The 25,787-nt window shown below is 37.9% G+C and overlaps 4 protein-coding genes across 5 annotated transcripts; 3 read left to right on the plus strand and 1 right to left on the minus strand.

Moving 5' to 3' along the window:
• The first annotated feature begins 602 nt into the window (after positions 1–602).
• On the plus strand, positions 603–5,528 carry LOC131327862 (uncharacterized). Its single transcript, XM_058360989.1, has 5 exons — positions 603–721; positions 1,031–1,295; positions 1,550–1,630; positions 3,191–3,256; positions 4,982–5,528. Exons 1-5 carry the CDS (start codon positions 603–605, stop codon positions 5,030–5,032), a joined length of 582 nt encoding a protein of 193 aa, XP_058216972.1. The 3' UTR covers positions 5,033–5,528.
• A 2,022-nt stretch (positions 5,529–7,550) lies between these two features.
• Positions 7,551–8,850, plus strand: LOC131325730 (B3 domain-containing protein At3g25182-like). Its single transcript, XM_058358143.1, has 2 exons — positions 7,551–8,208; positions 8,352–8,850. Exons 1-2 carry the CDS (start codon positions 7,562–7,564, stop codon positions 8,596–8,598), a joined length of 894 nt encoding a protein of 297 aa, XP_058214126.1. The 5' UTR covers positions 7,551–7,561; the 3' UTR covers positions 8,599–8,850.
• A 6,728-nt stretch (positions 8,851–15,578) lies between these two features.
• Positions 15,579–19,529, plus strand: LOC131325731 (F-box protein CPR1-like). 2 transcript variants are annotated; one of them, XM_058358145.1, is made up of 3 exons: positions 15,579–16,704; positions 16,749–16,771; positions 19,271–19,529. In XM_058358145.1, the coding sequence occupies exons 1-3, from the start codon at positions 15,652–15,654 to the stop codon at positions 19,281–19,283; spliced, it is 1,089 nt and encodes a 362-aa protein (XP_058214128.1). In that variant the 5' UTR covers positions 15,579–15,651; the 3' UTR covers positions 19,284–19,529. The 2 variants fall into 2 exon arrangements, with proteins under 2 accessions (XP_058214128.1, XP_058214127.1); XM_058358144.1 differs by having other exon boundaries at positions 15,579–16,771; positions 19,271–19,412.
• Positions 19,530–24,490: 4,961 nt separating this feature from the next.
• Positions 24,491–25,499, minus strand: LOC131325733 (protein S40-4-like). The gene has a single exon (XM_058358146.1). It carries the CDS (start codon positions 25,391–25,393, stop codon positions 24,878–24,880), a length of 516 nt encoding a protein of 171 aa, XP_058214129.1. The 5' UTR covers positions 25,394–25,499; the 3' UTR covers positions 24,491–24,877.
• Positions 25,500–25,787: the final 288 nt, after the last annotated feature.

Here is a 25,787-nt window from a genome sequence, read left to right on the forward strand (position 1 = left end):
CCCCAGCTAGCATTCGATCTCTGCTGAAAGGTAGGTTTATATGTTGTTGGTGTTATGGATAAGCTCAGGTCGCTTTATGAACTAAGTACCCTGACAATGTTCATGGTCAAGGTCTACAATTAGTACTGAATCAGAGGAGGAGGAGGAGGAGGAGGAGCAGCAAACTACAACTCTTTTATTTTATCACCAAATTACTTTTTATGCTCCAGTCCAAATGAAATCTTTGCTTTCCAAAAGAGAAGAAAAGAAAACAAGATTTGACAGTTAGAGAAGCACAACCAAATGAATTCAGAATCAGAAAAAATGTGGATCGAAGTTGAAAAACGTAATGTGTGGACAAAAAAAAAAACACGAGTTGTTTGATATTTTTTCGTCTTTAGTGAATTTTTTTTGCCATAAATTTTTACATTTTAGACTCCTTTTGTCAAGACGGATGATTAATTCAAAAAATAATACATGAATTCATCAAAAATTTGGAAAAGATGACAAAAATACCGAAATGAAAAATACCAAAAATACTAGCATGAAGTCACCCCAAGAGTAAAGACACACGTACAAATATTGTTTCTTCTTTAAATTAATGACAGTTACTCCTTTCGGGGATGGCAATTTCCCCACATGCAATGGATATCCACCCCGCCCGCCCATATGGAAGCGGGGTTTATCCAAACTTTTTACCAATAGTAGCGGGTATGCTAAGATTTAAAGAAAAGCCGCTCGGGTATGTATGATTTTGTAATTCCCAACCTCAAATACCATACACGCTCCGAACCCGGTTATACATACTACATCTATATAATAAAATAGAGCTGTGTTTGAATCCAATAGATAACCAACGCTCGAGATTTGTCCCCTTTTTCTGCATAAATCTCCACCCTCCATTCTACAAAATGGCATGCCATAAATACCTAATCTATCCGAGGGCTATCCTAAATGAAATTTTGGTAAAATTTTGATTCGATTTTCCAAATTTGAAACGTAGATTGTGGAAACCCTAGCCCCATACCTCATGCTCCCCGTTCTCCCTCAGACTCCATCTCCCTCTCTTCGATCGCTCTTCTAGCACCACCGACCGGCGCGACGAGTCACCATCGGAACTACCACCGTTCGAGGCTCTCAGGGCTCTCTCTCTCTATCTGTATCTTCCGTCGCTTCCCTTGCCTCATCTACCACCATGTATTCATGTAAGCCAAAATCTCCCTTCAATCCACCACCACCAACCCAACACCAGCAGGCACCGTATCGCCTCTTCATCAGCGGCACCAGTCCTCTCCATCACCGCACCACCTCTCCAGGTCTCTCTCTCTCTCTCTCTCTCTCTCTCTCTCTCTCTCTCTCTCTCTCTCTCTCTCTCTCTCTCTCTACGTGCGTCAAAGATGGTGATGGATTTTTTGGAAAATCCCAAACCCCAATCCTCGAACTCTGAAATTCATAACCGTAAACCCACTGTTTGTATATATAAAGTATCCAGATTTTTTATTTGAAGAGAAAAAAATTAGCTACAACGATCAGATTACTTATGGTTTCTTGATTTGGACTTTGATTTCAGCCAAAATTTGGTCTCCCCAGAGTTAGATTGGGGATTGATGTATGGAGTTGTTTACAGGCGAAGTTGACCTATCTAGGGATGGTAAGTAGTTTTGATTATTATTTCTTTTAAGGCAAAAAAAATTAGCCAATATGCATATATTTTTGAAGTTCTGCAGTTGTTTTAAAGTTTTACTTGCAATTTGTTGAATTTTTTGTATCAATATTGTTCTGCCCATCATTTACGTTATTGTTCCCATCTCTCACAACTTATTAGCAATAGAAATGTTAATGCTATTGTTCAAAAGGTATATGGACCCATTAATGCGAATTTGATTTCCTGGACTTCTCTTCTATCTATGTGAAAAATGGCCACGACTGTGTTCTTAGGATATGTTTTTTGGCGTTTCTGAACATGTACTTCAATTGCTTTCTAAGTGTTTGATGAAATGTACCAACTACAATAGCATTTTGCTTTCGTTCATTTTTTTTGTATAGTTATTTTCCAGAATCTTCGGCAGAATCGGCCCCTCACTTTAAACCAATTTTACCAAAATCTTATGAATTTGAGGTACGCAAGAACCATTCCTTTTTCCCTCATAGTTATCATTCCAAGTTGGCTGACATTGAGATTTAGTCTATCCATATTGGTTCTTGGTTTATTTCATATATTGTTCACGTCGCAATTTAGGTCTTTTTGTTAGGTTTTGGATTAGCAGTGCTTAGATGGGTAGAGAAGAGGCATATCTTTGTATCGTAACCTTATCTCTAATCTAAATATATATACACACACGTACTGAGAATTACACTGATGCTTGCTCTATTGCACAATTACAAAAGTTTACCCCTAACTGAAATCTATTCTAATTCCACGTGATTCTAATATATAAAGCTTACCTCTAATGGAATTTACTCTTTAAGTGATTCCCTTTTCCATGTCTGTTCGTGGGAAAGAAAAAAGAAAGAAAGAAAAATTTCTTAGGACCTTATGGCCTTACCAAAGTAGAAATGTTCAGAAGGCCCATGGCAATTATCAGCAAGGAGAGCGCGCGCACACACACACAAACCCAGTGATTGTTTGCATGATTCAATATTGGAATTGGTTGTCAGATGAAATATGCTGCTCATTAACTCATCTTTGCCCATGTAAACTCTATTTCAAGTTGTCAATGTGGTTTATGGGAAAAGATTTTGCCTCTTTTTTTGATTATTTTCTGAAGTCCATCTTTTTACTAATGGCTCCTTCATTAAGTCTCCCATTGCACATGATTCTCCCGCAATCAATTCTATGGATTTTGTTTTGGGGGCTCTTTGTTAAAAGTTGATTTTTACCTTAAAAGTTGTAAAATAACATCGCAACTGATTTATTTCCATATGTATGTTTCGCTATTTTGTTTCATGTTTGAACCGAAATCTGTTTTAGTGGCAAGATCTGATTTCCACTATTACTATATAATTAGAGCAATATGATCAACTTCTTTTGTTTGTGATTTCTGAGTTATATGTTCAGATAAATTCAATGGCTGCATCGATGCCGTAGAGGTAAAGGAAAATCTATGTGCATAATTTATGGGGCTTAGAGGTTAATGCTATTTTGAATACAATAGACCAGTGCATTTTAGTTATCGAATAGAGCTACTCTTTACTTTTCTCTTTTCAAAAGATTTGCAGGCTCAAACTTTCAAACGAGGTGAGGACCAAAATTCTACCTGAGGGGCTGCAAACCCAGGTACAGTAAATTATGTTTCAACTTAAATTCAATTCTTATTGTAATCAATATTAGTAAATTCGTTTTCTCCTTTTTGTGTTAACTGCATTTGTGTGTTACATTGGATGGACCTCTACACACGTTTTATTTGTATGGGCGACTGTTTAAGTCTTGGTTTAATGTTTACCTCAACTCCAGCTACGTATTTATTGACCCGACTTTGTATCGAATCATACTTTTTGAGTTCTCTACTTAATGAGGTTTACAATATTGAAGAGTTCTATATGAGATATATTCATTTATTGTGACAAAGAGGTTAGATGGTTGTCGGCTCAACAAATAGTATGTCATTACTCATTAGTTATGAACATGCAATATGCCTCACAGAAAAAGAACAAAAAAAAAAAAACAGAGATCTTTTCCTCTTCATTTGACCGTGGTTATATACAATGAACTGAAAGTTTCAAACGAAAAAAGAAGAGGGGAAAGTGAGAAATAAATAGTATATTTGGCACAGGCCATTACTGTGATCCATTTTTTGACTTCATTTTCCTTTTAGGACCTCTGAAGTTTCGACGCAGCTGGCTTTGAAAGTAGCTCAGTTTTGATTGTAATCATTTGTTGCTACGTAGCACGCACAGAGACATGAATACAAATTTGGGATTTCTAAAAAGATGATGAGACGGATTAATTTACTAGCTATCAAAAAAGTAGCAGTCTACTTTTATTTTAGTTTACATAAACCAGTGCATAGCAGTCTACTTTTAGTATGCTAATGTCTAATTATCAAAAGTAGTAAGTATGAAGGGCAGTAGGTCATGTCATACTTTGCTCAATGGGCTGGAGGAATTGGATAAATATTTAAGGCACACTTGTGTTTTCTACCTCTGAAGTATCACAGCATCATTAACATTGAGTTAGAAACTTCTTTGTTTTTTTAGTTGAAGTTTGTAGTATCTACTTAACTGGTATGATTAGGTACCCTCATTGAAAAAAGTTTATCTTTCTGGGTAAGTTGATTTCGGAATGGCATGTGGTGTTAATCTTTTTGAATTTTCGTTTTCATGAGTTGGGGTTTGAAGAAACTTACCTTGAGTACCTGCTTCTATTGTGCTTCACAACATAGTTTCCTGCGGTTCTAATCATCAATTCTTTTGAGATATTTGGACTCACCTCTTTGTATCTTTCTTTTGATTCATTGGCTCGATAGTCTCGGTTTACATTCAATAGTGCTATTGTTTGAAGCATAAGGAAGCACTGCATGCCTTTTTCTTTTTCTTGTATGCATTTGGACTTGACCATAATCTAAACATGGATACTTCAACTTATATATGTACAAATGCAAAGGAATGATGTGTGCAATTCTATAAGAGTGACTTAAATACCCCACTCACAACTTGGATGCATGAAAATAAAGAATAAGTACCAATGTGTATTTCCTTGGTGTATTCTCTTTCCGATCACCCTATTTCATGTTTGAAATGAAAGAAATAGGAATATTGTTTATCTATCTTGGTCTTTGGCATGCTACATTTAGGACTGTGGACAAAATTATTTCATCATTTAGTCTATGATAAAAATTATTACTACAAAAAATTGTTGTTAGTTGCTGTTTATAGGTCCCTGAATTTCTATTAGTGTTGATATTATTTTCGTAGTTCAAAAACATTCCTCCTACTTTGTAATCTTTGACCAATGCTTTTTTTATGCTGTCTTAAGATTTCTTTTACATGTGAATTCATACAGGAGAACTCAGCTTTGACATCCACATCAATGAGTCTCAATGAAGGAGACTAACTTGGTCACGGTAAATATGCAAGTGCATATGGAAGAAAGAAATGTAACAAATACCTTTCTTTTTTGGTGAAACTATGAATAGGCCTCTGAATACATAATCATTATTCTTGAACCTTATACCTCGGAAACTAGGGCTTTGTGGCATACATATTTGTAGTTTTTTTAGAGAGTTTTTGGTACGACATGGCTTGCCGAAACCCGCAATAGTTTGCATATTGCTATATAATCTTTTTTTTTTCTGCTTTCTTTTGCATTCTTATTTTAGTTGACTTTCTTTTTCCATAGTTTGGTTTTATTTGGAAACTCGGGATCGATTGTGGTACCAATGCTGCCATGCATACAAATTTGAACATTGTTGAGGTTGCTATGTGAACAGTAATTATAGTTGGATTTATATATTTGTGAGATATTAGTTGGAATGAATTGTTTAGAAGTGTGCAACTATTACTCCCTTTGTGCTTCATCTCCATTTAACAGTCTCTCTTATATGCGTTTGAGTTTGTGTATGCAAAAGTTAGAGATTGACAAATTGTTTGTCTTTATTTGTTGATTCAAGTTAACCATATCAATCGATATGATAAGTTATTGTTTTTCGCATATTTGAATTTGTTGGACAGTGGATTGTGAGTTTATGTATTGCACATGAGTTCAGTATTTTTTTTGTGCTGATTGTTTGAGCCATATATCGGATGCGACTTCAATATTTATTTGCATGTGCTCAAGTTGTGCCTTCAGGCACGGGCATGCGCTAGTCTTCTATATATATATATATATATATATATATATATATATATATATATATATATATATATATATATATAAAATACACATAGGAATATAAATTGAGTATAAATCCTGTGTATATTAATATAAGTAAAAATTACCTCCTTAATTAGCAAATCTTATTAATTACTTATAGACTATTTAATATCCTAGGAATATCAATTGAGATTATATGTTTTTAAATAGAAGTATCGATTTTAATTTCATTCTTGACTGCTTATATATTTATGGTTTGGATATGGGTTTATTCGGGGAAACTCCGATCCGCATCGAGAGGCGGTTTGATTTTTTATCTTATATCTACGATCAGGGCAGGGATGGCGAAAGACCCTCTAATTGAGGATTGGGTATGGAATAGGGTCCCCCGATACATACCCGTTGCCATCCTATCGTTTCCTATATTTTCTCCTATGTTCTCTCCACTACTCCCGTTAGAAAGCAAACCCCTTGTAGTAACATGTGTATGTATTCATTTAATAAAACTCTCTGTTCAATATTCCCATTAATCCTCTGATTTATCTTAACAGCGCTGCTAAGATAATCTGTAACCCGCATTTCTTTCGGACCTATTTCGGATCATACAAAGGTATCTAATCTTACTCCATCCATTCCACTTTAAGAATGTTTTTATACTCTCGTTAAGACAAAAGATATGCTGTAAAAATTGAACCCGAATTTTATTAAAAGGAAACAACTTAAAAAAAGGCGCTGCTATTTGCAGCCTTTTATTTTCTTCCATAACCCACTACATTTCGGTAAATGATTGTTGAAAATCATACATAACATTTCGGTAAATAGCTGTTGAAAACAAGATTATATTTCGGTAACTACATGTCGAAAATATGTTCAACTTTTGGTAAACAACTGCTGAACATATATTTTCGGTAATTAGCTGTTGAAAAAAATAGTATATTTCGGTAATTGGATGCTGAAAATATATCTCAATTTCGGTAACTAGCTGTCGAGTATAATTGAAAATTTTAACGAGGTATGGGAAAAAATAAAGGGCTGCGAATAGCGGCGCCTCTAAAAAATTGTGCCAAAAAGCCCCTTAAAAAGTTTGTCTAAAGAGGCCCCTCAATTTCAGTTGTCTGACTGTTGGGCTGTATCTACTTCCCCTCCACTTCTCAATCACTCCACCCCTACTTAAAACAGAGCACTAGTAGAGATTCTCCAAATCCCAATCTGATTAGAACAAAATTACATTGAAGAGATTGGCTTATTTACAGAGCCGTGAATAAGTCGTTTGCGGAGCTACACAATCTCAGCCATCCGTTTCAGCATTGGACGGTCCGGATTTTAAAAAAATTATTCTCGGGAAGAGTTTAACTCTTTGTGCGAATAGTTTTTTTTTAAATCCGGAATTGGACGCACGTGATTTGGATCCGTAAACGTTTATTCATGGAAAACTCCGTAATAAAGTTTTCCATTGAAATCCCACTTCTTTCATGTTTAGGGAACCCTTTCTGTTTCAGCCAATCATTTCGCCTATATATATGAACATGCTGACGTATTTCAAACAAACACAAATTCTTTTAACTAAGGAAACTTGGGCTGCAAGTACTTTCTAATTTCCGATAACCTCACTCACAAGTACCCTCTGACCGATTTCTCTTACCAAGATTCCTCATTGTCATAAAACAAAAAAGGTTCTTCCCTTTACCATCCTCTGTTACTCGATCTGTTCTGGTTTTTTTTTAATCTGTTCTATAGAGTGTTTGTTTTTGTTGAAGGAGAAGAAGAAGAATGGAGGAAGAGTTGAGTGCTTACGATTCTGAGGTTATGGAATCCGGGTACGATTACTTTAAATTCGAAGAGGTAATGAAGCAATCAAGAGAGTATCTACTTAAACTTGATACCGTGAAAAGATTGGAGATTATCAAAGAAGTGCTCAAGAACCCAAATTTCGATGACACGGATGTGTATTACCTCACTATGATCGAGATACAGCACCCAGCCTACAAGCCACCACCTGTGGTGCCTAAGAAACCACCCCCCAAAATTCGATTCGTGGTGAGGGGAAGGCAACCCACCAACCCCGTTCGGGAGGAAGAAAAGGCAGGCGAGAAAACTGAAAAAACTGGTCGAAAAAGGCCACGGGGCAGCAGTGATTGGGAATTTGATGAGGAAGAAGAAAAGAAGAGGGCGATCAAGAAGAGAGCGAACAAGAAGGTGAATAAGTCGGTTGAAAAGAAGATGAACGTGGATAATGTTGTTTTACTACCAGAAATCGTACCAGACCTGCCTGATGAATTCAAGGAAAGAATCCGAAATCTTGGGGGAACCAAGGCTACTTTGGTAATTCAAAAGGAACTGGAAGCCACAGACGTCAGCATTGACCACAAACGCCTCTCTCTCCCGTGGGGTAAACTCAAAGACAAGCACTTTGTTTGGTTTAGATTTTAGAAAGTTATTTTTGAGAGTTGGAGTGGTAATGAGTGGAGAGAGATAGAGAGAAAGATTTATTGAAAACTGTGCCGAGAGTTGAGAGTTACTCTCAAAAAGTCCATCCAAGCAAAGTGAAGGAGTTTTTGAGTGGGGAAAAGAAGGCCTTTAGGCAAAATGGTAAAGGTGTTCCCAAGATGGCAGTGCGTCTTATTGCAGAGAATGGAAGGGAACACGAGATAGATATAAGGCAGTGGAACATGGCGAAAGGAATATATAATGTGGTGAAAGGTTGGAATGATGTTGTGCACGACCATGGACTGTGCGCGAAATGGATAGTGCAACTTTGGTCATTTAGAGTAGAGGGAAACCTCTGGTTTGCACTTGTTAAACTCTGAATTAGCAAGTAACTAACCAGTAATCCTTTGAGATTGACGAGTCCTTCCGTTATATATTATTGGTAGAATTATCAAAGGTAAAATCTTCAGCCTTGAGATTTTTGTCCAGTTCTTATTTAGCACAAGGGGGTATGCCCCCTTTTAGTGTTCTGGTAAATACTGCAGATTCTTTAAGGAAATTATGATAGTTTTTGAGGCATCATTCTTTCTGAGACACAAGGATTATTTCAGTCGAATCAATACTTTTCTTGTAATTGGTATTGTAGCTTTTCCTCGTAAAGCATGCCTACATTTCAATGCGCTTGTTTGTGCTACTTTTACTTTCAAGTATCTCTATCTTTTCTTCCCTTTTGAAAGAATGTTTTCATTTGGACGTCAGGAAAACTAAAAAGATTAGCATTAAAAGGGCGTTCGGATAGTATAAAAGTGTCAAAGTTTGGGGCTGCTGTTACTTGGATTAAGCACTGATAGGCATTGACTAAGAATTTGGATGCCACAACACCAAATATAGCAACTTTTACGCTTTTAGCTCCAGAGTTTGGATGCCACAACACCAAATATACCCTTCACCAGATTAGTTATTTATGATTAGTGTAACCCAAATCTAAAGCTTGACCATAGTGTTGATTGATTGCGACTGGAAAGTTAGGCCTTTAAAGAATTGAGTCCCAGTTTTGAAACTGATGAGAGGATCTGCTGCTTTTCTTTTCTTTTTTCCCATTTCGGTTATGTAGCTGCTTGGGCTGATTTTTGGTCCTGCAATAGGCTGGACACGTTTGGTTCTTGATTTTTGATTAAGGGAAAGGCTGAAACTTGAAAGATTGCAGAAAATTATTGCTTATGGGCATAATAGCTTTTGGATCATGTGAAATGGAAAATCTAACACCCTCATATCACATTCCCAGTTTCTAATCTAGGCTTCTTTCTGTTAAAGAAAAAAAAAACCCACAATTGGAACAAACAAAGATGTTGGCTACGTATTTTTGTTGAATGAATTTTATCTATCTGTATGAATATGGTTGATTCTTTATGTTGCTCGGTTGAAATGAAATGGATGGTGAAACCGTGTTCAAAAGAATCGGTACAATATAAAATTGGATTTGTTTTTTGCTATTTTGGGGTTGCCCGAGGGAAGGATCATGCTTCTACTTGACTTTGACTATCACTTCTTTACTCAAAACATTGCTAGTATGCACCTCTAAACTCACCAGCAACAGCAAAAGCCCGGAAAAATTAAGCAGATGAACAGCAATATCGCTTGTATATATATGGCTGTTTTCCTGATCATGCTGTTGATCATGTTTACAGTACTCATTTACCTATTACAAAACATCCGACTATACATATAAATCAAAAGATTCGGTATAGCTCTTTTGCTTTCTTTTGGAGCAAATGATAGTCAATACTGTTTCTAATTGAAATATCAAAGATTATACGTGGAAAGCACATACTTATCATTTAGGACCTCACACTGTGTCACATAAATTCGGAAGAATGGGATCCATTCTGCCATCTCCCAAAACAAGAAATTTTTGTGGAACTTGACGAATTAGAATGAAAAAAATGTATAGATGAGATCACACACGAATCTTATATTGTCTCTCTCTTTTTCCTTCAAAGATGACCAACCCTCTTACAACAATGTGCTCTTAATCGAAGTAAGTAGAAGACAAAAGAGGAACATGAGAAACAGAAAGTAGCAGCTGAAGAGATATGTATAGTTTGGGGAAGTTTAGGAAACTTTAGTTGACAGCAAGTTCGGAAAAGTTCTAAAAAGGTTGTTAGAACTTGTTTTGGCGGGTAAATCTAGAAGTTCGTTTTAACTTATAAAGCCGTTCTTGTTGTTCTTGTTCTTTCCATGGAGGGACTCAATCCATAATGAAATCTAAAAATCTGCCCAACATCCTGTTGATCTGTTATTATCCGCAGACATCAAGTCGATCTTGAATGTCATGGAAACTCGTATACACATGCCAAGTATGTAGACTCTTTTAACAGAAAAATAAATGTGCATAGCACACTTTTACTTCACTTAGGATCTCACCTTTCTTGCAGATAATATTAAAATCCGAATGACAATGACAATGCCAAGAAAGGAGAATTGGCATACCCTTTGGAAATGGCAGAAAACCAATTCTGTTTCACGTTCTTGTCCACTCTATAATTGATGCGGTGCGCATAAAGGAGGAGTACCACCTAAAGCAGTCCAAGCATTCCAAGGCTTACTAGTTGGTAATTTCGTAGATAACTGACCGAGGCCTTTGGTTTTGGGCCCACTTGGATTCGATCCGGAATGGCCCCAAGCAGACCACTGGCCCAGTACCCTAATTTTGATCCACAGGCCACACCACATGGCCCAAAAGCTTAAGCCCCAGTCAGGACACATCGCCTTTGGCCATGTGCCGCGTGTTTTTTAGCCTTTTTCGGCCGTTTAGGGTTCCGAAGGACCAAATTTGCCGTTTTAGGAAATAATCTTTTTGCTTATAACTTTTGATAAGAAAGTCCAATAACATTCATTTTTGTTGGAGACGTTTTATTTTTTCTTATATTTTCAGAATATGTAATAATTTTGGAACTTTCCGAAATTGGTGTTTTTTTTCCTTTTCCTAGTAGGGTTAGGGTTTACATCCTATTTAAGGAGTTGTGAGCCTTAGGGCTAGATAGTTTTTGATTATTATTGATTGACAAAGTGTCTAGAGAGAGTTTCTCTATATCTATCTCGTTTGTGATTGTCCTTGTTGCACGTTTGTTCTTCGATTTATAATTCTGCCCTGCATCAATAATGTATAAACCACTGTTGCAAGGCTGGATCATATAACTTGTTCAGAACAAATCCAATGGACTCATAGAGGACGAGGTTTGGTGAGAAGCTACAATGGATTGCAAACACCTTCCAACTATATAGTGCAGTTTGATACAACAAAAAACCATTTCTTGGCTGCTGGTGATAACCATGTTATCAAATTCTGGGACATGGGTGGTGATAATCTCCTGGCGATTTCTGATGTAGGGCTCCATTTACCCGTAAGTCACTTCAAAAGTTTTGCTAAACTTTGATCTCCACAAATGGGCATCTGTTCTACAAACGTAAGAAACTGCAATAGTTGATTTTTAATTTCTCGAATCCTGGCTGCCTCTACGAGTAGCAATGAGATCAAAATATTAGCTCCTATTCCGACATTGCAAGCTTATAAAACTCCTTCACTCATCGACGAACAGAGAATCCTGGCTGCAAATGCTGTAGGTTTGATATCGGTTTTTGTCGTCATGGGTTTGTTTTTGCCTTGCTTGTTACTTGGTTTTGAGGAGCATTTAGGAAAAAATTTGAAGCCCCTATCAGTTAAATATTTGGCTTCAAGCTGCAGTCTTTCTTCCAGTTAATACGGACCAGCATCTACGCATACATTGTTGCCAAAATTCATTTTATACGTAACCACATCTTGTTGGCGTAAACTACCATGAAAAATTAAATTACAAAGTGACTCCTTCCTATCGCTTTGCATCATCTCAACTTAAGTCAAAGATGCTCAACCTGAAATTATGTTCAGGAATAGCTTTCTTGAACCACACCTTCCCAAATAAACTGACAGCGAACATTCAGAAAGAGAAATTCAGTGGTTATTTTGAAATGTTGAATGCATGCCTCTATGCAGCGAATGTGTAGAGTATAGACTATAAGTGCCGATAAAAAAGTTTAGTGTGCATAAAAGCATGTATTAGGCAATAGCCATAAGCACTGGCAAACGACCTTCTAGATTTACCGCCAAAAAAAGTCCTGAAAACCTTTTTAAAACTTTCCAAAACTTGCTGTCAATTGAAGTTTCCAAAACTTTTCCAACCATTACATACCCTATACATCCATACCAATGCATTCCCTAACGTACTATAACTAGTATGTTGAATCAACTCAGAGTCGGCTAAATTGTTACCTTCCTATACAATTTGAAATAAGCAGTCTGAATAGAATTACAGTTTTGGAGTATGTTCCTCTTGAAGCAGAACTAATCCTGTCATACAGCAATATACAAGTGCCATTGCAGTTCATCTGCTTAATTTTTCCTGGCTTTGGCTTTCAGCGATGAGTTCAGAGGTGCATTACCTTCTCGGGCAATCCCAAAATAGCAACAACAAAAAAAATCCATGTTTATATTCTACAGATTCATCTGAACATGGTTTCACCATCCTTTTATTTCAACCAAGCAACATACAGAATCCACCACATTCATACAAATAGACAAATTTCATTCCACATAAATACTTGGCCAACATCTTCATTCATTCCAATCGTGGGTTTTTTCTTTTAACAGAAAGAAGCCTAGATTAGAAATTAGGCATGTGGGGTGTTAGATTCTCCACATCACATGATCCAAAAGCTACTATGCCCATGTGCAATAATTTTCTGCAATCCTTCAGCCTTTCCATTAATCAAAAATCAAGAACCAAAAGTGTCTTGCCGTATTGCAGGACCAAATGTACCCTGCAGTACAGCAGAAATCAGCCCAAGCAGCCACATAACCAAAATTGGGGTGTGTGTGTGTGTGTGGGGTGGGGGGTAAATGCTTATCAGTACTTAATCCAAGCAACAACAGCAAACTATTCACACTTTTACATTATCAGAAAACGCCCTTTTAATGCTATTCATTTTAGTTTTCCTGACGTCCAAACTAACCTTTTAATGCTATTTATTTTAGTTTTCTCGACGTCCAAACTAAAACAGTTTCAAAAGGGCAGAAAGATCATGCTGCATTTTTCAACTTAGATCTGTGTTGTCAAATGTAGGGTTACCAAATCAAACAAATCAATCATGAATCATGATTGTTTTGGTTTGATTCATTTTGAAATAGGTAATCATCTTCAAATTTACCATGAAATATGTGAAAATACCACAATTGCTGGAAAGTTACATTCGCTTTTTGGAAGTCTATTTGTTTTTCGAAAGTATATTTCTCTTTTTCCTCTCCAATCATCATTTTTTTTTTAATTCCCTAGAATTGTGCATTTCTCCCATTTTGAAATCACGTCTAAAATATCATAAAAATCAAATCCCACCAAGATAGGAAACAAATGTATAACTACACCTACATATATTTCAAACAGTCCCCTTAAATTAGGAAACATTAAATGTGGATATCATCATAAAAGGGTAATCAAGATAATTCACACATTTGAAAAGATGAAAACATATCCACAAAAAGTAGATGGGATGAATACTTGATATATGGTTGATTGGAGAAATATTTGATTCATTAAAGATGGTCTCACTCGATTTATATGGATACGTCTCTCTCTCTCTCTCTCTCTCTCTCTCTCTACGAAATGGAGGGATTCTCATAAAAACCCTAAAAATAAAAAGCAACCTATAAATCTGAAATTCCAAAGCCGTAAAGATGATAAAGAAGAAGAGCATTACTATCTCCGATGACGGTGGGACCATGGATTCCTCCTTCTTAGGATCTATTTGCAACTACAAAATCTATGCAAGTATCAATAATCCATAAGCATAGAAAGTCCTTGCAACACGCTTTACTAATTCTAAGAACTCCATCTTCACTCTCTTCATGGATTTCGTGGATCAAGGAATGCATGTCAACTGCAACTCTATCCATTCTTGTCAATGGCTCAACAACTAAAGAGTTCCCAATGCATAGAGGATTGAGACAAGGTAATCCCTTTAATCCTCTCTTATTTTATGTTGTCGTTAGCTCAACAACTAAGACTACGTAAAGTATTGGAAAACTACTACTTGTTCTACTTTGATGCTCGTTATAATGCCATATTCTCTATTTCATGGAAGTGCAGATAAGTGACAGAAGAGTTTCCAAAAGGTATCCGATATTTCAAGGACAAAGAAAATTAATGTTAAAATAATTGATTCGTTCAATGAGAATCAAATATGTGCCAGTGGGTATCAAAGGAGTATTCATATCCTATATCCTAAATGGACACGACACGGATGTGACACCCATCTCTATGTACTCATGCAGTCATACTTCATATGTGTAGACTCCAACCTTTCAAAGTAGGCCCTAGCCACTTGAGTATGATCAAGGATAATCTAAATTCTAATATACTGTCATTAACCAATTTCCTATATAACTCTGACTACCAAATCTATGCAAGTATCAATAAGGATATGTGGATTTGAAACCCCCAAAAACCTTTAAATACAAAAGCTAATGTAATATATGGTATACACAACTAATCAACTATTAATCAACAAAAGAAAGGGACAGTCATTTCTATGTTGGCAATATACCGGGTAAGTGATAACTCTTTGAACTTTCACCTAGAAAAGCTTCATGGTATCTCCGAATCTGTCATCCGTGATTAGGATAGACGAGAGTCTCGTGGTAAGGGTCTATTCCTCCCATTGGTGGTCATTGGTTTTGGGATTGTCACCCTTAGGATCCCTTAAAGGACATGATATTTTCAATTATGATTTTTCTTTTTGCTTGCAGAACATTTTTTTTAAAATTAACGAGTTCAATTTAGTTTTGAGTTGGGCGAGTTTAATTCTGAATTCGAATTTGGTGAATTTGATTCTGAGTTTTTGATCGGAAATGAGAAGAAGGCTAACTTGGAATTTTTACCGATGGGTCTCACAAGAGTGAAAGAATTCAACAAGTCTGAACTAGACGATGATTTGGGAATAGAGTAGTTTGTTGTTGTAATGAAAGATGGAAATGACATTTTCAAACTAACCCCTGACCTTTGAAAAGAGAGAAGGATAAACCCTAGTGTACCGTACATATGCGTCCACGTGGAGGCCACGTCACCCATCCCGTTTGTTTTCAGACGGAGTGTAATGGGAGAGGTTTAATTGATGATTTTCTCAAGATTACAGGTGTTTATTCGACATTTCTCAAAGGTCAGGGGTCTACTTGTGATTTGGGTGAAAGTTTAGGGAGTGGAGTCTCCATGAAGTTTAGCACGAGCATCGAATAGCTGAGCCTGACATGTACAAAAGCGTTTGATCTTGCTGTCTGATCAAGATCAGATCAACAAAAGAAACCCCAAGTTCTTGATCAGAGAGAGAGAGAGAGAGAGAGAGAAATGGCGTACATTCCCACGGGCTTGATATCCAACATTCTCTCGAGGTTGCCGGTGAAACCACTTCTCCGCTTCAGGTGCGTTTCTAAGCCTTGGCGTGACCTCATCGACGACCGCCATTTCATCAGATCGCACATCAATCGGTCATTCGAATCCAAGAACAATCTCAGTGTCATGCTTTGGTACGATGATATCTACTCCCTCCCGTTTGACTCGCTCAACGATGCTGTCACTGAACTTGATTGGCCTTTCAAGTATTCGGTCGACAAAACTTATTTTTTAGGTTGCTGTGATGGTCTGGTGTGCTTGGGTATTGGCAATGAAAATGCGGTTATTTGGAACCCTGCGACCCGAAAATATCGAAAATTGCCCGTTGCACCGATTGAATACCCTCAGGGTTATGTTGGTGAACCGGAGATATTGTTCGCCATCGGGTATGATTCGGTCGCTGATGATTATAAGGTAGTGAAGATTACTAGTTGTGATTTTAGTAAATATGATTCGGAAGTAAGGGTTTACAGTATGAAGTTGGATTCCTGGCGAAGGGTTGGGGATATTCCTCGCCAACATTATATTCAGTGGGGTTATGGAAGGCTGAACGTGTTTGTATGTGGTTCTTTACACTGGATGCTTGGTCCAGAGCATTCGATTGTTGCTTTTGATATGGCGGCTGAGGAGCATCGATTGCTGCCGGGGCCCGAGTGTAAAAATACCTGGATTCCGGGGGAATTGGGAGGGTGTCTGTGTATATTTGACAATTATGTTGGACTCCGTATTGAGGCATGGGTGATGAAGGATTATGGCATGAAAGAATCATGGACTCGAATGTTCTCCATTCCCCATGATTGTCCTTTGTCTTTTGAAATGGCGGTTCCCTTGACTTATTCGAAGGACGGTGGCAAAGTTCTATTGCTGCAAGACTGCGAAAAGTTTGTGTGGTATGATATTGAACATCAAGTCAGGGAGGATATCGGTACCCTTGGTCTTTTATGGGAGTATTTTGAGGCAATGATGTGTGTGGAAAGCCTTGTTCCTGTGGAAGGAGGTGAAAGTGATGAAAAGAAGCAGGACGGACAGGAGGAGGAAGAAGCAGCAGCAGCGAAAAGAATAATCCATTGAAGAGGTGGGTTAATAAGGTGGCCTTTACCTGTTGAAATAGGAATTCCTCTGTGAAGTTAGAACATTAGTAAGAATGTAAGCTACAAAAGTATTCTATCAACCGGTACATTTTTTCAATTTTGACCATGTAGTCGAGTAGTATGTTTTGCAAGTTAATTAGGAATTTAGGATGACAATCTAGTAGCAATGCACCCCACCCTACCTCTTTTCATCTGTCCTGCATTTTGTTCTAAGATTTCTTCTGAACCCAGTTAGCAAACTAAAAAGATAAGAAATTTGGGTGGATAAAACAGCATTCATGCCTGCGCTTGTAGTTTTGTGAACTTTTCTAGTTTTCTTCATTTGAGGGGCACGCGAAAACTATGGTAAGATCTTGTCAAGGTGTGTTTTCCATAATGGTGAAGTGATTGTGAAGCTAACTATTAGGCATTGCAATTTTCTCGTAGTTCTTAGCTACTGCCACGTGAACTTACATGTAATATGCCCTTTGCTGATCAATGATTCTTGTTGGTACAATGTCTGGGTGTGTTGTATGTGGTTGATATGTGGCATTACGTGAGACATTGTATCTAGAATTATCTGTCAACTGTATAACTGGTGACTTGTGGGTTTATTACGTGTCTATGGCTACCTTTTTAACAAATACTTTGGCTTCTTTTAGTGATTGCACATGTTCCCATATTTGCTTGCATAGTAGCATGTGAGATATGCATGTGAGTCTTATTATGTTCCATTGCCATTGTCTGAATCACCCTCTGGTTTCACAGCTTGATTTAGGTGGATCTTTTATCTTCCTTCAAAGCACATAACATGATTGCTCAACAAAATCATTCGATTCAATTGATATACGAACCTTTTCCTATATTTCTATTGTTTCTAGCTATGCACATTCTAAGTCATAGTTGCCAATAGTGCTGACCTGCATTCAATTCTTCAGGATGGATTGTTTTGATAGCTCTTATATTTTATTCGTGATACTTTTTGGAGAGGTAAACATTGTGCTCCTTGGTGGTGGTACCCTGGGCGAGCTCCCAACCCAAAGCACCTAGTAAGGCTCGCTTGAGCCGCGCATAGGCTGAGGAAAACCCTTAGTGATTAGGCCCACCTAATATTAGTTGGCTGAATGTCATTGATCCATACCAAAATGATGCGTTAAGCATCAGACTTTAGCAGTTGGTAGTGAAATTCCTAATGCACAGGGATTTAGGATATGCATGAACAGTTAGTCCTAGAGATATCAAATTAGAGTCCGCGTTCGTTTGATAAACATTTGAGTTGTAGATGATCATACCCGCCCCCAAGCAAACATTGTGTTGATTTTTAATCGTGTTATACTGTTGGAGAACACATCAACCATACCTATAAGAAATAGAACTTGAGCAAGAATAGGGTTTCGAAAATATATGTATTATTTAAAGAAGGCTCATTGAGTTGAGGAGCAGGCCTTTGAATCCCTTTTTGGGATACCAATTTTGGATAGAATTTGTAATGCTTAAGTTGAGGGCCTTGAGGCTACGGAGACTGCCAAAGACAATGTACAATATAAGGAAGTCTCTGAAAGGGAGTCCATGCCAAAGCATGATTATTTCTCAGTTTAGGGCTATTCATTTGCCTGAGATATAATGAAATCTCTCACTGCAATTTATGTGTTCTTTTATTCATGAGTGGATATTGGAGTCGCATTGAGGGTTGTTTGGCCTACCCACAGACAAACAGTTGATATTATTGTGCAAATTAGCTGAATAATCAAGACAAAAAAGTAACTGATTTATTCTGATCAACTGCAGTTCATTGTATGACCAACTAAAGTAAGATAAATAAATAAGATTTCATTGTCTGCACTTTGAACTTCCTTGATGATCAGAGCAGTCCAGTGGTGGCAAAATGGCTTAAGCCGTTGCCAAGAAATGGCCAAAAATGAGAAAAATGGTGCCCCGATAATGTGCCATTTTCGCAGCCAAAAAAACGTCTGGAGCCATTTTGTTGTCTGCACTCTGAACTTCTTGATCTTCTTTCGAGATCACTGAGTGCCGTGAATTATGAGGTTGGTAATGATAGGCCATCTTCTGAGTTCTTCAATAATGGGACTCTCTCTTAGTCTTTGGTGGATATTGATAGCAGGGAACAAAATCTCATTTCATATCCATCAAAACAGCCTAGTGTGTTTCTATTTGCTCAGTGACCGAGACAATGCTTTAGTGGAATCTCGATATTTCTATGTTTCCACAGACTCATACTGGATTGCACCGAAACATATCAAACTGACATGCAACATGTTGAAATCGTGTTGTTTCGATACCTATAAGGAATACCAATAATGTTCACAAATTCAGAAATTTGTTTGACAATTCATTATGTTCCGGCTACATTTTCGAAATTTTTGTGATGTGTTTCCAAAATTTTTCTGAACGCAGGCAACTACACTGTGTTCTTTTACCGATGTTGTTCAATGTCACTTACTTTAGATGTCTAACCGGTGTACCTTTTTGCTGATTTTTTGCAGGCTGAGACAATAGTTTAGACCTTAGAGCTCATTATGCTTGTAGAATCACGCATCAGAAACTGGTGCAGCAGCAGCGGGGTAGTGATTTTTCTTTTGATGATTCAAGGGTTTGGTTTATTGGAAGTTTCTCTGTCAATTGTATGACCACAATGGAAAGTTGAATGATATAGTTGTAAAGAAAATAGGGACTCGTTTCAAGTTTTAATGGGGACTACTATATGTTTTTGTTGCTAAGAAAATTAGATCTTACCCTTTGAAATCGTGTTGTTTCCATACCTATAAGGAATACGAATAATGTTCACAAATTCAGAAATTTGTTTCACAATTCATTATGTTCCGACTACATTTTCGAAATCTTTGTGATGAGTTTCCAAAAAATTTCTGATGCAGCTGCTGATAATCTGGATATGAAAGTGTTATGTGGAGTTATTGAATAGCCATTAAATGACTAAAAAAAAAATTCGCCATTAAAATCTAGTTTTGTGTTCCATTTTCCTCTGGATCATGTGCAGTAGAACATACTATTCAATACAGATTGGGTGTTGCTGAAAGATGTAATATCTGTCATCAAATGGGGTGCAATTTATCTGTTTTTTATATCTCCACGTCCAAACGGAAGGAGACTAATCCACCAGGGATCAGCCGCAAGGAACCAACACCCACGAAAAGCAATGAGAAGCAATTAGGAGGGGGACCACTGAACACGTCCATGAGATTACCCACATGGACTTGGCCTATACCTAGAATCGAACTCGCTCCTCCATGGCCCAGCAAACCCTCTAGCCCGTGGAGACAACCTCGTTGGGTCAATGGGGTGCACTAGGTTTTATTGTGTTTTAATGGCTTCGTGTATTCACATTTCTCCTCTTGACTTAAACACTGTGTGGGCCCTGCCCTGAGTCCTAATTTGCTGATATTGTCCATTTATTTGGTAGACCCCGGTGGATAGTTTTCCAGGTATTTTTTTCTTCTCCAATAACGATAACAAGTGATACGTATTATTTTGCTTTAAGAAAATTGAGGAACATCCAAAGAAATGCTCATCTCTAGACAAGGCAAATTGGTACTTTCACATGAATAAAAAATTAAAAAGAGAATGTCAAAATCACATCTCTATTTATTATTCATTATTTGGGATGCTACCGTGACCCTGTTAGGATCAACATCCGAATTTATTGCGACCCTATTGAATTTTAAAGTCTAAGAAGTCTAGCAGTTCAAAAGTGTCTGCCACTAATTCGATCCATCCGAATTTCAGATAATCATATGTGTATATTAGGTAGGGATGTGCGAAAAAACCCGTGGCCCGATGGACCCGACTCGAAGGGTTTCAGTCGGGTACGGGTCCATTTTTTGAAGAAAAAAAATTTTCGATTCGGGGCTCGGTGTGTTGTTTTTCTTACCCAACCCGACCAAAAGACGCCCAATTCATATAGATTACTTTGATTTTGGTCGGATCCCGGCCCGACCTAACCAAAAAAAATCGGGCACGAAGGTGGTTATTCCCACTCGTACGGGTTCAGGGCCCCCCAAGTGTGTGTGTGTGTGTATATATATATCGATGCCCGACGGGTCGGGTTCAGTGTCGAACCCGACCCATCCGACCCGTGAACACCCTTAATAATAGGGGTGTCAAATGGACGGGTTTGGGCCAAAATAGACAAGTTGTAAGTGGGTTGGGTCTTCAATAGGTCATTGACGCATTTAGACCCATTAATTATGAGTTCAATTACCCATACCATCCCGACCCATTTATTTAAAATCAAACTCGACCTGCCCATTAACCCAATTACATACTACTATATACTAAAATTTTAAAATGACTAAAATACCCATATACACTGAAATGACCATATTACCCCTATACATTTAAATGACTAAAATACCCATGTAAAAAAATTACCATATTATCCATGTATACTAGAATGATCAAATTAAACAAAAAGTCTACTGCCACTTTGTTTCACCGCTCTCTCCATTGTTTTTAATCTCCGGATTTTAAAAGACTCTTCTAGGGCTGGAAGAGATTTTTCAAAATTTGTATCATTGATTGCCGAGACGGACAGGAGATTGAGTGCTACGGTGGGAGAGCGACGCCGCTGAAAGGGAAAAAAAAATCGATTTTTTTTTACTTAAAGTGGTTATTTCCCAAAATATTTAGGTAAAAGTAAAAATATATATATTTTCTTTTTCGATTCATCTCGTCCAGACGAATAAAATAGTCAAAAAAATATATATATATACAAAATGAACAATCGCAAAAAAAATTTGAATAAAGTCAAAAAAATACTAAAAGAGAAAGTTGTTCAGGTTAATTTCAGGGGCTATTCCGGGATATGGGCGGCTGTTTTTTAATCTTTTCGAAAAATTAATGTATGACTCCTAATTTTGGAGATAGTAGTACTGGGAGTATTTAATTGCTATGGGTCAATATGCCACGCGCGTGGACACATGCCGACGGGCAGTTGCCACGTCCGTACGGATTAGTTCCACTGTTTTGGTTAGTGGGTTACACGAATGTCTTGGTGGGTCATTTAAGTTGACCCAATTGAGACTCATTAATAGATGGGTTAGATGGGTTGAGATCCATTCTAACCCAACTTATAAATGGGTTGGGTTGGGTCTATTTTTTAGTTGATGAGTTTGAATTTGTTAATGGGTTTGAGTTCAATTTGTCACCCCTAGTATGTAGTCACACACATTATATATATTAACATAATAGAACAACTTCTGGGAAGATTCCGAAGAAACACCAAAGGGTTTGGCCAAGTGGACACGAGAAAGCAAACGAGGGTTTTTCCTTCATGAGGTCGCATGGTCGAGTCAAATGAAAGTCAAACATTCTAAACCTTGGTTCCACTAGAGGATTTGCCGAGTCGTTAACTTTAGATCCGATGAGAGTCTCTTTTAGGATCACTATAGATTTTATTGCGACTCTATCTGGATTTATCTCTGATAAGTCGAGCAATTCAAAAGTGACATACAGTACTATTAGGTTTAGATCCTACCTCGTGTCTCGCCGCATATTTAATCGTGACTCTATCTGGATTTCGGAACTAACTGGTCAAGCAATCCAAAAGTTTTCTACACTAATCCGATCGATTCAAAATAAACTGTTCCGATCAAATAACGGAATCCGGAATGGGCTCCATAATGAGCGCACATAACACTAATCTGATCAATTCAAAATAAACGGTTCTCATCAAATAACTGGCTCCATAATGAGCGCACATAACGTGCACGAATGCGCAGCACACTTGTCTCGAATCCTGCTATCCACAACAGAGAGCTTCATACACAGATTTTTTTAAAAACAAATAGTTTCGCCCTATGAATTTTGAAAAAAACAACATTTATCGATATTAGATTGAGCTAATTTTTTACGAGAACCTTTGAAAAATTATTTAAAAAAAAACGATTCGCACCATCTTTGTAAAACCCAAAATAGGCCCCCCATAAAAATCTGTGCAAGATATGTGTTTTGGGTTTCTTGAGTTGGGCCTAGCCTACTTTGGTGGGTTAGGATTTTTTGTGTGCTTAATTGTAATATTTGGGATTTTGGCCATTAGGTTTTCGGGTTTTATTTGTATTATCTGTGCATTTTGGGCCATCAGGTGTTATGGGCTTTGTCTTTAGATGTATTTAGGTTTTGTCCCATTTGTATTTTCCAACCCTTGGTTGGATTCCCCATTTCCCCAATTCCCTAATAGTAACGTTACTTTTACTGATAAAAAAAGGGATGTGATTTTGACACTCTACTTTTAACCAATGACACTCCAAAGCCAAAAGTCTCTCAGTTTACTTTAGGTAGCTTCCCATATATGCTTCAAGGCCAGTGAATCAAACAAAAGCCCACAAACAAAGAAGAAACTTTTGTTTGTATCCAAACAAACAAAGAAAATAGTAGTAGTAATCAAGTAAGGGAGGCAAGATCCGTCACTCACAATTTTGGTACATAAATTTTACTTCAAGATAAGTTGTTCTAGCTACAGCTAACTTGTAGCTTTCTCTCACCTTTCCCTCACCCACCCACCTGAACCAACTATCAACCGTTCTTGTTAGCTTTCATTTTCTCTCCTCTTCTACCACCACCGTCGGAGAAGGGATCGGTCCTAATATTTTGAAGGTCCGAAGCGAATTTTTAGCAAGTTTTCGGGGGTCCAGGGTGAAATCTTGCTTGCCTTTATTCAAGGCCGGTAGTACTGCATAAGTTACCAACAATTATTAATCATGAACGTACACAAAGGAGCTGAATTCGGTATAGTCCAAAATACATCTGTGGAGTTGGTTTGATGAGGGCTCACTCTTGGGCCATCTCAAAGATTCGTTTAGTTTGTACAAAAAATTTAAAAACTAAATTGATCAGATATTCATTTTGTTCAAGATGTGTATCTTATTCATCCATTGGTGTTCAATGAACTTGATATTTGGATACGGATGAGTTACTCACCAATTTTATGACATGAATAGCTGATTAGGTGATCGAGAAAATACTCGTCTGGTGCAGTCTAGACCTGTGATAAATAGTCTTTCGGTAAAACTCTCTGTTCTCACCCTTAATGCTCATACTGCGCTCCCGCTTTCAATTTCTCCCTCTCATGAATACTATTAATTTGAGGTGATTTCACGCTCAAAGCTCACGCTCCCTATTTTCACGCTCAAAACTCACGCTCCCATACCCGTACTGATACCAATATTATGTGACTTGGGTCCAACTTCAAAGTTGAAAAGAATCTAACTCTAACCACGGGATCTGAGGATTCCACAGGGTACTTTCTGTAGTACACCAAGCAATCACGAGTGTCTTCCAAAGAGGATTGGACGGTCCTGTTTGAAGGTTCTTCCCGAGGCCACTTCAACGGGCATCATTTATAGTATTTTAAAGTCCGTCGAAAATATTAACAATGTCAAAAATTATGTTGATCGAATAACTATCAATATACGTACTTTTGAAACAAACTTATATTCAAAGCATTAGATTGCTTCACTGAAACGGAACCCAATCACATCTCAAATGAGTTGAGATCATGTATCGATCCATATCTGATCGAGCATGACATGATTTGACATTTTCAACGAGCTCTAAGATATGACGAATGTCCCCGATTATAAAAGTGCATCCGTGAGACAAAATGCACCATGAGAATTCTGTTTCCAAAGAAACTACTAACAAAAATTGAACTACTGGAAGGAAGGAAAAAAAAAAAAAACCAAATACAGTATAACTGAAGTTCCATTAAGCAAAAAGTGCAAAAAGCGAGTTTTCACTACGATCCCAAAAGTCAGGACTACATACACGAGCGATCCTCCGACCTCAAGTCCCATACCCCAAAGGCGAAACAAAAAAAAAAGCCCGAGGGACGAAATCGCAACAAAAAAAAATGGAAAAATTAGCCAGCGCCCCTCACACGCTTACGAGGCCGGTATAAACGTGTAGCTTGACGGTTACTCAAGAAGAGCACTGAATAATTACTCCGCACAACGGATGACTATCAAGAGAGAGAGACATTTAGATTTCAGCTCCCCAAAATTTCATATGATTGCACATATGTCCCCCTCATCATTTATTAAGTAATTTACACTATTATCACTAATCTTCTACATTAATTAATCTTCAAACCCAGTTTGTTTCCAAATTGCATTTCTAACCCTACTCAAATCCCTCCCTTTCAGAGTCCTCCCGTTACCTTCGTGGACAGAGAAGGAGGCCCTTCTCGTCCTCGCCAAATACTCGTGCGGCGGGATCCTCCCTTCCGAATCCTCCTCGCCCTCGTCGCCGCCGTCCTCCACCGCTCTCCGCCGCTCGCAGCCGCGGAGGATCTTCGACCAGTCCGGCACGTTCACCGGCAACGACGCGGAGGGGCCCATATGCCGCCGGTCGGCTGCGGCCGCGGCGCCCCTCCGCGCCGGCCTTTTCGAAGCGGGTATCGGGTTTTTTGACTCGGGAGGGAATGGGGTTTCGCTGGGATCAATGTCGTTGTCCCAGAGCTCGGATTCGTCGAGCTCGAATTGGGCGTCGGAGGGAGCCACTGATGGGAAAGCAGCGTCTTTCCGATCTGGGTCTCCGCCGCCGTGGAGGTAGAGGTAGGCTGGTTTATCAAGGTAGGTTCTTCTTGTTGCCATTGGTGGAGGTGGCGGTGGTAATGTTGGAAACAGAGAGGAGAGTGGTTGGTGGCTCCGTTTTTCAAAAGTTTTGCTCTGTTCATTGGGGAGTTGTTTAATGGCAGGCTTTGGGGATTTTATAATGGAAAGTGTAATGGATAAGCTCTGTTCTGAAATTTTTTAACTCCATCTGGAAAGGTTTATTTCTTTTTTTTTCTCTTTTTTTTCTATTCTAAAGGATTACGTATCTGGACTAGTTTACGGACAACTCCGTTAATTTTCAGATACGGAAGTCAATTCCTAAAAAGTTACCATATAATCATTTAATAAGTCGTGTGGGGATAAAATTTAATAATTAAATCCTCTCTAGCAACTGTCTTGTATAGTTCTTGAATTTATCTTACAAGTGTTGGTC

The sequence above is a fragment of the Rhododendron vialii genome, chromosome 5a (assembly GCF_030253575.1).
Source record: "Rhododendron vialii isolate Sample 1 chromosome 5a, ASM3025357v1".
Classification (NCBI taxonomy): Eukaryota; Viridiplantae; Streptophyta; class Magnoliopsida; order Ericales; family Ericaceae; genus Rhododendron; species Rhododendron vialii.

Excerpts from the sequence above, each read along its gene's own strand:
- LOC131327862 (XM_058360989.1), top strand. The coding sequence starts at position 603 with ATGGCAATTTCCCCACATGCAATGGATATCCACCCCGCCCGCCCATAT. Across the intron at positions 722-1,030 it reads TTTAAAGAAAAGCCGCTCGG|ACTCCATCTCCCTCTCTTCG; the intron begins GTATGTATGATT and ends GTTCTCCCTCAG. Across the intron at positions 3,257-4,981 it reads CTGAGGGGCTGCAAACCCAG|GAGAACTCAGCTTTGACATC; the intron begins GTACAGTAAATT and ends GAATTCATACAG.
- LOC131325730 (XM_058358143.1), top strand. The coding sequence starts at position 7,562 with ATGGAGGAAGAGTTGAGTGCTTACGATTCTGAGGTTATGGAATCCGGG. Across the intron at positions 8,209-8,351 it reads AAAGACAAGCACTTTGTTTG|TGGGGAAAAGAAGGCCTTTA; the intron begins GTTTAGATTTTA and ends GGAGTTTTTGAG.
- LOC131325731 (XM_058358144.1), top strand. The coding sequence starts at position 15,652 with ATGGCGTACATTCCCACGGGCTTGATATCCAACATTCTCTCGAGGTTG.
- LOC131325733 (XM_058358146.1), bottom strand. The coding sequence starts at position 25,393 with ATGGCAACAAGAAGAACCTACCTTGATAAACCAGCCTACCTCTACCTC.